A 12401-nucleotide genomic window follows, 5' to 3' on the forward strand; every position below is an offset into this window, starting at 1 on the left:
CTGTCATACTGGACCCATATAAACCCTCTGATGATCCTGTTAGCCGCCTCGTATATAAACTCGCTAAAATGTAGAATATATGATATGCAAAATTCTAATGCTTACAGCTTGTGTGTTGATATCTGTTTTTCTCCATTGCTTTAAAAGTGCTCCTTTGGGGGCTCACATGGGCTTTAGGGGGGTATGAGTATAATATGATGCAATAGAACCTGCTATTCTGTACCATACTTGGAAGGGCGGGTAATTTAAATTGACCGCCAATTTGCTAGGGAACGCTCTCGCGCCATTATCTAGTAACGGCCGCCTGGGCAATACATGCAATATACACTCCTACAATGTTAGAGGACCAGATTAACTTAAGACAAGTCAAATATACCTTAGCCCTGTAAGATCCTTCTATCCCTCTAAGTTTAATACCTAAGCCCTTTCATGGAGAGTGTCTGTTCTGTAGTGCTGAGGTGGACACATGACTATATATGCCCCCCTATGGCTAGGTTCCCTTTTATATCTCCTAGGGAGAATATATGCTAGCCTTGACTCCAATACTAAGTATTGACATTATATATATATGTGTATATGCTATCACGTTTTAGTGTGGATCTGTGCGGCCGGTCGTGGCAAGGAAGGTTGGGTTCTTTCCTGGTCGTATGTCGACATTGATATTATCATTTTGATATATACACAATTGCCTTCTGTGGTCGCGCTCGGCTGCACAGAATATATTAGTTACTCAGATAACAGTAATGGAGTGTGCGGGCAATGTCATTAATATAAAAGGTGTTGCGATATTATAAATATGTTCTATTACCGGGTCATGCAGAAGCTGCTATAGCGCTTTACTTTGGTCTCTGCAAACAGCCTCCAGCAGGTGGCACTGCTGCCTAACGTATATTTCTCCGCACAACAACTCTAAAGACAATAAAAGATCTGAAACTTCCCCACTAGTAATATCTATGTGCCTCTATCTGCGAGGCAAGGGGTGGTTAAGGGATATACTCTTCTCAGCCTACAATCTAAGAGGTACATTAATTGCAATGGAGGCTTAATTTAATTTAATTTAATTTGATTTAATTTAAATCAACCAAGGTCAATCTATACAGTAGATGTACTTCCCTAACTAAAATTGATGTGCTAGGAATAACTATGCTCTATTTCAATTGCTCTTAAAGCAATAATGGAAGTACATAGGTATGCTTGTAGCAGAACAGTCACATGGCTCTGCAGGCTCGGCAATGGGAGACCTGGTATCTATTGGAGGGTCAAAACAATTTCAAATGGTAGTAGGTATCTCGGTTCCGTGGGTACGGGTGTATGTGGTGGGACTGGTGCACGGTTGTGGTGTTATATGTATTAAACTAACGTTCAACACCTTAAAGTTATGTACCCCCTTCTCTATACGAGTTGGGTGCCCGGGCGGCGTTGCTCCGCACGCAGTCTGCTTCCCCTCAGAGGTGTAGTATTAACTAGTTCTCTCCCTCTGTGACAACTGATAATCGTTAGGGTGCAAGACACGCTCTTTCCCATGGATTTGGTAAGAGGTGTAGGGTGGGGGGTTGTTGGGTTTTTATGTTCTTTCTTTGTTTTTTCTCTCTCTCCTTCCTCTGACTCTGGGCTCTCCCCCTGGCCGTGCCGGGCTGTGCTGATGATCAGGCTTCAAATCTTCTCTAGATATATTAATATAATGCTTTTACATTTAATAGACAATGGATACACTTAAATGCATCTGTTGGAACACAAGAGGTTTAGGTTCTAAAATCAAGAGATCCTTAGTCTTCAATTATCTAAAACAATACACCCCACATATTTGTATTTTACTTGAAACACATCTAATCGGTAATAAAGTATTATCACTCAGACGCCCTTGGGTATCACAATATTATCACTCCACCTACTCTTCATACTCACGAGGGGTTTCTATTCTTATCCATAAATCTGTTCCGATTAAAATTTTAGACTCATATTGCGATGATCAGGGCCGATTTGCTCTACTTAATTTTGAACTATATGGTCTTACATACATCCTTGCAGGTATATATGTTCCCCCTCCAGCTAATAAACAATTGCTATACGATGTCATGGCAAAATCTTCCAGGTGGCATGGTGACAGACTTGTCCTAATGGGGGACTTCAACCTTACAATGGACCCTTTGGTGGACAGAACAAGTGGCTCTAGCAGAGATGGGCGGGAACTCAAAATATGGGCTGATGGTTATCAGCTACAAGACGTATGGAGATGGAAAAACCCCACGGGAAGGGCATACACATGCTTTTCCTCTGCACACCGCTCCATGTCTAGAATAGACATTGCTTTTGTCACATCTCCTGTGTTATCCCAAATCCAATCCATAGACATACTGCCATCAGGTATATCAGATCATGCCCCCATCTCACTTACATTGATCATAGCTGCCAAACCTAAAGACAGACTATGGAGGATATCTCGCTTTTATATTAATGAACCGCATATCCAACCCTTGATCGCTCACGCCCTTAGTAATTATTGGAAGGAAAATACGGGTTCTACATCAGAAGCCATTGTCTGGGACGCAGGTAAAGCAGTCATTAGGGGTCATTACATGACTGAACTCAAAGCTTTCAAAACAAACGCTAGATCACATATATCAAACATTGAAAATCAGGTTAGAGAGGCAGAGCAGATCTTTGTACAAACTAGCACTCCAGACAACTGGAGAAACTGGCAGCAGTTAATTAGGCAATGGAGATTGGCTCAAGTGGCGCTAACTAAGAATGTGATTTTACACCAGACACAACGTATATTTGAATTTGGTGACAAAAACAGTAAGTTATTAGCCTGGCTTTCCAGAGACTTTACTGCCTCTATGACTATCCCGACTATTTTAGATTGTAACAATCTCCCACTGGTTGACCCTGAACACATTAATGCTGCTTTTAGAGCCTTTTACAAATCTTTATACTCCTCTAAAGTCTGCTATACTCCCAGGGAACTGGACAAATATCTTGCAGACATAGACATGCCAGCCCTTTCTGACCAAGACAAAATTAAACTCGATAAGCTAATATCTATTGAAGAGGTTCAGGACGCCATAGGTGACCTCAAACCCAATAAAACCCCAGGCTCAGATGGCCTTCCTTCTGAATTCTACCAATGTTACTCTGATACTTTGGCCCCTAAACTATGTCTACTATTTAACGAAGTGCTGGAAGGTCACTCTCTGCCGGAATCATTTTCCGAAGCAATAATCATTCTTATCCTTAAACCAGGGAAGGACCCCACATTGTGTGGTTCATATAGGCCTATCTCGTTATTAAATACAGATGCTAAAATTCTGGCCAAAATACTAGCGAACAGAATAAAGCCAATCATCACTAAATTAATACATGGGGACCAGTCAGGATTCATGCCCAATAAAGGGACAGACATTAATCTACGTAGATTATTTACAAACATTTCTCTGGTCTCCTCGGTGTCCGGCCGCAGGGTGGTTGCCTCGCTGGACACCGAGAAGGCATTTGATTCGGTAGAGTGGCCGTATCTGTGGGAAATTTTGAAAAGATATGGCTTTGGCCCTATATTTGTAAAATGGATACAAGCACTATATAAAACTCCTAAGGCTAGAATTCGCACTGGCAATACTATTTCGGAACCTTTCCAGCTGTATAGAGGAACAAGACAGGGCTGCCCGCTCTCTCCATATATTTTTGCCCTTGCAATAGAACCCATGGCTATACTAATACGTGAATCTCCTCAAATTCAGGGTATCCCGGTGGGGTGTATCGAAGAGAGAATATCGCTCTATGCGGATGACACACTTCTCTACTTAAATGACTCGGAAAACTCCTTAACTTCTGCTCTCGACATTATTACAACATTTGGCTCATTTTCCGGGCTTAAGATCAACCAGGATAAGTCTGTCATCATGCCACTGGACAACTCCCGGCCCAATATATCTTCCCACTCGCTGCAGTGGGTATCCCAATTCAAATACCTGGGTATTCAACTTACCAATTGTGTGCAGGATTATTTTGCTCTGAATGTTAAACCGGTGGTGGAGGCCTTTCGTAGTAGGTCCCAGACGTGGAAACAACTACCCCTTACTCTTATTGGGAAAATCAACATTTTTAAAATGATTTTTTTGCCTAAATTTCTCTATGTACTCCGCAACTCTCCTATTGTAATTCCCAAAAAATTCTTTAAAAATCTCCACTCCTTAATATCTACATTTATTTGGTCGGGCCGAGTCCCAAAAATAGCCCTGAGTACTTTGCAACTTTCAATAGACCAAGGGGGCCTGGCTCTTCCAAATATGCAATTATACTATTATGCTGCAATCCTAGTTACTGCTAGATGGTGGTTTGCCCAAGATAGATACAACCCTGCAGTTGTAACAGAGGCGGCCCGTCTGGGATCCTATGAGAGGCTTACACTATTGCCATACAGGGGAACGGCCAATGATGTACGATGTACTGCTCCGATGCAAACAGTATGTAAGGTATGGGCGGAGGCAATGAAGTTTCTGGGAGTGAATGATGTAATCTCCCCATATACCCCTCTGTGGGACAATCCTAACCTATCTCACTTTACCCAGATCCCTGATCCTAAACTGTGGGCCATTGCAGGTATTAAAAACTTGCAACATATTGTCCGCGATGGATTGCTATTAACATTTAATGAACTTAAACAAACCTTTTCCGTCACGAATAAGATGTTTTTTCGGTACCTACAACTTCGGCATGCCTTTTCAGCACAGTTCCCTTCTGGTGCACCGGAGCTAGCAGTCAATACCCTAGAGAATACACTTCTGACAGAACAATTAGATAAGCCCCTATCAGTTATTTATTCAGTCCTACTAGCCAAAAATAATGAAAAACTTCTTAGATCCCAAGAAAGGTGGAACCTAGACATCCAGGGCTTAGATGATACTGACTGGGAGGATATACTTGAAGACTTCGTTAGAACTCCTATTTCAGCCAGAGATAGACTGATCCAAGTTAAATTCCTGCATAGAACATATCTCACTCCAGTGCGAATGCATAATATCTGTATATCCAACAGTGTGTTATGTCAAAAATGCACAACTGAAGAAGGCACATTTCTACACATGTTTTGGAGCTGCGCTAAAATCCAAACCTTTTGGATAGCCATCTTTGATACTATAAATGAAATCTTGGAATCACACTTTGACTGCACACCCAAACTAGCTCTTCTGGGTCTATTTGAAGAACAAACATGCAGTAAACATGTACAATTCTTAATTCGCATTCTATGTTTCTATGCCAGAAAAGAAATCCTAAGAGTCTGGAAAGGCAACAATAATCCATCTATTAATCATTGGAAACGTACAATCAATATCGCTCTTCCTCTATATCAGATGACATACAAGAACCGAAATTGTATACAACGGTTCCATAAAATATGGGCACCATGGTATGACAATGCTATGACGGCCGGATCTAATCTCATACCTTAATCCTCAGGTATCATAATACCAATACCTATCTGGTTGCTGGCGCGGTTTCGGTGGGCGGGGGGTGAGCCCGGAGTCTTATCTTTTCCCCCTCCCTCCCCTCTTCTTCTATTTACCCTTTCCCATGTTCGTTATCCCTTCCTATCCCTCCCCTCTTTGCCTATTCTCTCCACTACTTCCTCCGTGCTCTCATGGCATGGTACTCCAAATGTACGAAGTTGCATATAGCTAATATGAGCTCCTGTAAATACTGACATTATGTAATGTATCTGATACATTGGAGATTTATTAAGGCAATTACTCTGCTGTTAACCTATTCCCCAAGATATATATTGCTGCCTTACTGATTATTGTATATACCTGTCTATCTCCTGTTGTGGGAGCATTGTGCCTTCTCTTGTAATGTCCTTTTTTCTTGTTCAAAATAAAAAAAAATTGAATTGTGAAAAAAAAAAAGAAATGACCACATTAAAAAAGGAACTCCTAGCAAAATATAGTATATAAAAAAATTATGCAAACTGCCCACTCCTGTAGTGATGACGGTATTGTCGCGACGAGAAGTTTGAAGCAGCAGCTTTAAAGGGAATGTCCAAGCAAAATAAAAAAATGTGTTTCACTTACCTGGGGCTTCTGCCAGCCCCATGCAGCCATCCTGTGCCCTCGTAGTCTCTCACTGCTGCTCCAGTCCCCCGCTGGCAGCTTTCTGACCTCGGAGGTCGGCGGGACGCATTGCGTACATTTTTACGCATTCCCGCTAATGCAGGAACATTAACACATACATTTTTACGCATTACTGGTTTAATGAGTAAAAATTTACGCATTAAACCAGTAATGCGTAAAAATGTATGTGTTAATGTTCCTGCACTAGCGGGAATGCGTAAAAATGTACGCAATGCGTCCCGCCGACCTCCGAGGTCAGAAAGCTGCCAGCGGGGGACTGGAGCAGCAGTGAGAGACTACGAGGGCACAGGATGGCTGCATGGGGCTGGCAGAAGCCCCAGGTAAGTGAAACACATTTTTTTATTTTGCTTGAACCTTCCCTTTAAGGGTGCGTTTCCACTAGTGCGGTGGGAAATCGCCGCGGATTCTCCGCGGACGAATTCGCATGCAGGAGCGAAATCGCATGCGGTTGTATGCGAATTTTACCGCGAATTCGCATATGATTTTGCATGGATGACGCTGTGTGCGAATTTAACCATGTCAGTGCCTGTGTGCTTTTTCATTGATTCCATGCGAAATCGTATGCGAATTCGCATGAAAATTCAAATGAAAAAACAACATGCGAATTCCCTATTAAATACATTGTATGCGAATCGCATGCGTGTGTGCGGTGTCCGAATTCGGGTGGCTCTGCTGAGCAGATTTTTCCTGCACAAGAAAACGCTCCGTTTTCCTGACAAGTGGACACAGGCTCATTCACTTTTATTGGTTATGCGAATTTGCATGCGGGGAACGCATGCGAATTCGCGTTAGTGGAAACGCACCCTAAACGTCCCCCGTGTCCCGGCAAGCATCCCCTTTCTGTGCTCCTTGAGCCTGATCTATATTGCAGAGTAAGGTATATCAGAAAAAATGCTGCTCTCACCTCTCAGCCGAGTCCAATGCTGTGCACCTTCCTCTCTCCGCCTCCTGCTTGCTCTAGTACCCGGCATCTCTTCCTGTATGTCACGTGTAATCACACGGCATTCAGTAGATGATGGCAGGCCCTAGAGGGAGCCGTGAGCGGAGTGGATAGATGCACAGCCCTGGACTCGGCTGGGAGATTATAGCATCACTCCTTCTGCTGCACATTACTCTGCAATACAGATTGGAAAGGGGACCTCAGGATGGGGGAGTGGTGGCACAGTGGACAGACAGGTGACACAAGGTACATTAAGGGTGGCACATGGGACAGCGCAGATAGAAGGTGGCACAGGGGGACAGTGGTTGCAGCAGAGCAGGATACTGGAGGCTTAAAGGAATAGAGGGGGACACTGGAATCCCAGGGGTACAGAGGTGGTCCAGCATGTCGAAAAACTATCAAATCTTGTTTTGAAAATAAATAAATCCCTGAGAATCCACCATGAAGAGATGGACTAGTCCAAAACGTGTCACTTCTGTCAGATTTCTACTACTTACTGTAAGTGACAGCAACATAGGAGAAAAGTAATTTATTGCTCATTTTACTCTGGAAAAAAAACGTACTTCTTATTTGTCTATGTTTGCACATATTTTAAATTTTACAATTTTTCGCCATAGTGCCCCTTTAAAATTTTGGGCTTACTGTTGGTTAATTATTTTACTGTATTGTGTGCAACTATTTTTTTCTGTTATTCCTATTTTCTTTATATTAGCCCCCTGCACAAGGGACACGTTGCATTTGTTGTGTTTTATCTCTGATTATACCTTCTATAAAAACGTATTGAAACTAGTTATTCTGAGCAATTTCTTCCTTGCTAATGGATTCAAAGGCAACTTATTGATAAGGTGTAAGGATATCACCTACAAGAAAACGTGATAAGTTATGTTTTTAGTCTAGACCTGGAAGCAATGAAACTGCTCTACAATGCATACCAAATATTTAAACACTTTGAAGTCTTCTGAAATGTCCCTGTATTAACAAGCCTAAAATGCCAAGGATTTGTTTACTGTCTATCTGTGAACACAACCTAAAGTGAAGACAGAGTGGCCCATATGCAATTCACTTTTTCACCTGAGTTTTCTCCTAGGTGATAATTTTAAACTTATCAATAAAATGCCTTTTAAGCCACCAGCAAGCAAGAAAATACTCAAAATAATTTTGATAGTAATTGTTCACCTACTTTTTGGTACTTTTTTAGTTGAAAAGTGCTGGGAAGTTATTTAAAATGGAAGATGAAAAAGTATCTCCTAGGAGAAAACTCAGGTGAAAAAGTGAATTGCATATGGCCCAGTGTGTTCACAGACCGACATTAGCAGGATGTTTTGAATCAGAATGATGCCATTTACAGCAGGGTTGTCCAAACTTTTTAGGCCAAGGGCCACCTTGCCGTTCATGACAGTGTTAGGAGGCCGAACTAGCGAAATTAAACACAATTTTTGCTGATTGCCGTTACACTATGCCTATTACACACTAAGGCCTCAATTCACGGAGCTTTATCAAACACTTTATCAAACGTTTGATAAACGTTAGATAATTTACCTCATGGCTAAAATTTAATTTTGAATTCACTAAGGTGTTATATATTTATCTAATGTTTTACGGATAAAACGTTCAATAAATATATAACACCTTAGTGAATTCAAAATTAGATTTTACCCATGAGGTAAATTATCAAACGTTTGATAAAGTGTTTGATAAAGCTCCATGAATTGAGGCCTATGCCTATTACATTTTGTCAAAACAATTGAATGGGAAATAACCTATGTACCGTGTGCAGTTAGGCCTCTTTCACATTACATAACGCATGCATGAACCAATTTCGTGCACGGGTTATGTCCTGCGGTGTGATGTCAGGAAGTTGTGGTGCGACGCTGATTAGAGGCGGGAGTTCTAATTTACCTGATGGGAAAACGTCAGCGCTGGACGTTACGAAGCTCCCAGATGTGATACAACGTAACACTCTAGAATGCTTTGTCTAATGTGAACGTTAACATGAAAGTCAAATAGACTATCATGTTACCTTTCTAAATGCATTCTAGGAGCGATCCGTCAAAACGTACGGATCAGTTCCTAGTGTGAAAGAACCCTTAGCACGGTGGAAGCTGCTAATAAGTGGCTGTTACTGCTACAGGCACAGTGGCAGCTGCTAATAAGTGGCTGCTATTGCTACAGTGGTGGCTGAAAACCTACAGGCAAACAAAGGGGGAGGCAGAGCGGCAAAACAAGGTGGCCCCTGCATGCATCACTGCAGCTACGGCCTGCTGGCTGCATGGAATTAACAACTGTAGAGAGCTTTGAGGGCCACCAGAAAGGGTTGGTGGACCATATGTGGCCCATGGGCTGGACTTTGGAAGTGTCTGATTTAGAGTCTCTATAGAGTCTGCCTAGACTGGAACTAAAAATGCTTCACAAAAATTTAGCAAGCATTTTGACATAATTTTTAGTATTTTCATTTACACACATGGACTTTCCTACCACTCTGCTGTGTCCATTATTGCAGAATAAAAAGGAAGGGCAATATCTTTTATCCATGTTTAGTGACAAACATGACTGAGGCAGGAAATCTCAGAAGGAAGAAATAGCAATAAAAAAAAAAAAAATTCCAACTTTCTGAAGAAAATGTTCAAAGTTTGCTTTAATTATTTGATAAGACAAGATGTGACACAGAAACAAAAATAAACACTTGCTGAGGCAACCATACTCCCCCTCCTCCAATTACCTGTTCTGTAGATCTTTCATGAGATGCAGCATGTCAATCTCTTGTTTTCTCAGAGTGCCAAATGTAGATTTGGTTTCTATACGGCCAGAGCCGGCAGCATTACCTTGGAATGCACCAAAGTCAGCATCAATATGACCCTGCAGGACATCCCCACATGTATCTTCATACTTCACAAATTCAGAGTCAACTACAACTAGAGGACAGAGGAAGAGGTTACACTGGAGATCCTCGCAAAACAAAATAACACGCACAAATTATTAACATTCTCTGCATCTTAAGAAAGTCGTCCCATAAACACTATATGAACATTCTCAAGGTTTCTATACAAAACTAAAATTGGAATTTGAAAGAAAACCTGGACAATGGAAATTGACATTGATGACTTTCTTCTGAAAATGATGCTTAAATTCACGCAATCTGAGTGTGAAATATTTGTACAGACTTAAGGTGGCCAAACATTTATCGATTTTGCAGCCCGATCTACAATCCCTTTCAATAATTTTTATTGAATTACCATGCCTAACTGACAATTCGTCCGATTTCAGGCCCAAATGAGTCAAATGTATTGATCAAGCATGTTGAGAAATCTCAGGCCGATATGATATCGGGTGCAAAGTGGTAAAGCATGTGATGATGTGGCGACCAACAAATGCGACAGAACCCCCGGCTGCTGTCCCCACAAATGTTAATGTGCTCCCTCTGTGCCCGTGCATTCAGATCTTTCCAGCTGCCGCAACTGTCCAGCAGCTCCCAGTCTCGTTCACTGCTTTAACACTGCCAGGCCACAAGCTATATGAAGCTGGTGACGGCGGCGGACATGGGCAAGCCGCGGATGAGACCCGGAGCAGCTGGAAAGTCATGACAGCTTGACTAGGTGAGATTTGAATGCACCGGCACCATGGGGCACGATTTGTTGGGACATTTGCAAGACGGCGGTGGCAGCGTCACAAGTCTGATTCCCAAGAGATTTCATCCATGTCGGTACTGGCATGCAGTGCATGGGCAGCCAGTGATGGTCGTGCTCAATCATGTACAGCAGGGCAGCTACGAACTTCTGAGGGTCCCAGCACTTGATCAGAAAGAGGATGTGGAAAATGTAGATACCTCGGTAGAGGGAAGCCTCTGGACCCTCGGTAAATACCTCGGTAGAGGGAAGCCTCTGGACCCTCAGTAAACACCTCGGTAGAGGGAAGCCCTCTGGATCCTCGGTAGATACCTCGGTAGAGGGAAGCCCTCTGGATCCTCGGTAGATACCTCGGTAAAGGGAGGCCTCTGGATCCTCGGTAGATACCTCGGTAAAGGGAGGCCTCTGGATCCTCGGTAGATACCTCGGTAGAGGGGTGCCTCTGGATCCTCGGTAGATACCTCAGTAGAGTGAGGCCTCTGGATCCTAGGTAGATACCTCAGTAGAGGGAGGCCTCTGGATCCTCGATAGATACCTCAGTAGAGGGAGGACTCTGGATCCTCGATAGATACCTCGGTAGAGGGAGGCCTCTGGATCCTCGATAGATACCTCGGTAGAGGGAGGCCTCTGGATCCTCGGTAGAAACCTCGGTAGAGGGAAGCCTTCTGGATCCTCGGTAGATACTTTGGTAGAGGGAGGCCTCTGGATCCTCCAGAGGATTCCCTCTACCGAGGTATCTACACTTTAGGTTCTTACAGGTTTGCTTTAAGCTCTCATACTACAAAGAAATCGTAAGGCTGTACAATCAAGATTGTATGGTGTACGGCCAGCTTTATGCGTTCTGAATCACTGCTCGGAAATGATCAGATGTTCTCAATCGACTGGCAATAAGATATTGCAAGTGTGCAATTTAAAGGAACACTATCACGGCAACTTAACAGATACTGACACCAGGGGAGCAGCACATGTTGCACAATTAGCACAACTTGCCTCAGCTGGATAACATACGAGATACTATAGTAACACGTGTTATGTACAGTAAGTAGTGTAATGCATGTTACCATAGTGCATCAGCTGGTGCACACCTAAAAGCTGCAGCGTAATTGCAAACACTAAGCGTTTTTTGAAGTTTTTTTCGTTCAAAGCAATTTCAGGCAGGTTTGGATTTTCTAGGTAAGCCTAGCAATTTTTGGAACATTTTGGTGTAGCGTTTGTGGTTTTTTACAGTTTGACATAAAAGTTAACAACTGTTCAAAAAAGGCGCTTGTAAAAAAAAATCGCTCTATTCAGCGCTTTTTTACATTGATTTTCCACTTTACTATACTTAACATTGAGGCTGAATCGCCTCAAAAATGCTGCATGGTCCATATTTCTCTAACATTCACATCGCTTTGATGTGATCCAACCCATAGAAAAGTGCTAGCTTTTTGAAAAGCCCTCAGAAGAGCTCTAGGTGTGCACCAGCCCTAAGTATTTCATTGCCGTGAGAAAGGGGATCTCCACAACTCTGAAAAGTTGGATCAGTGAAGTTTGCTTGATTTATACTTATTAGATAAAGAAGTTGCAGATACCTGTCCCCTGACTCAAGGTGCAGCTGTTGCACTATCCTCTCTACAGCTGACAGCTCCCCAATATTAGGCGTTGTGCTGCAAGGAATGCAGAATCCCCCCACCTTCATCCACAGCTGCTCTTGCAATCAGAAGAAACCTA

General features: G+C 42.6%; 1 protein-coding gene across 6 annotated transcripts in view; it reads right to left on the reverse strand.

Moving 5' to 3' along the window:
- Positions 1-12401, reverse strand: part of GSDME (gasdermin E) — a 216350-nt gene that overhangs the window by 164418 nt on the left and 39531 nt on the right. For all 6 annotated transcript variants that reach the window (XM_068236031.1, XM_068236029.1, XM_068236028.1 and 3 more), the window contains one exon: positions 9788-9980. In XM_068236031.1, the coding sequence (XP_068092132.1) occupies positions 9788-9980 (193 nt within the window). The remainder of the gene's footprint in view (positions 1-9787; positions 9981-12401) is intronic.

The sequence above is a fragment of the Hyperolius riggenbachi genome, chromosome 5 (assembly GCF_040937935.1).
Source record: "Hyperolius riggenbachi isolate aHypRig1 chromosome 5, aHypRig1.pri, whole genome shotgun sequence".
NCBI lineage: Eukaryota > Metazoa > Chordata > Amphibia > Anura > Hyperoliidae > Hyperolius > Hyperolius riggenbachi.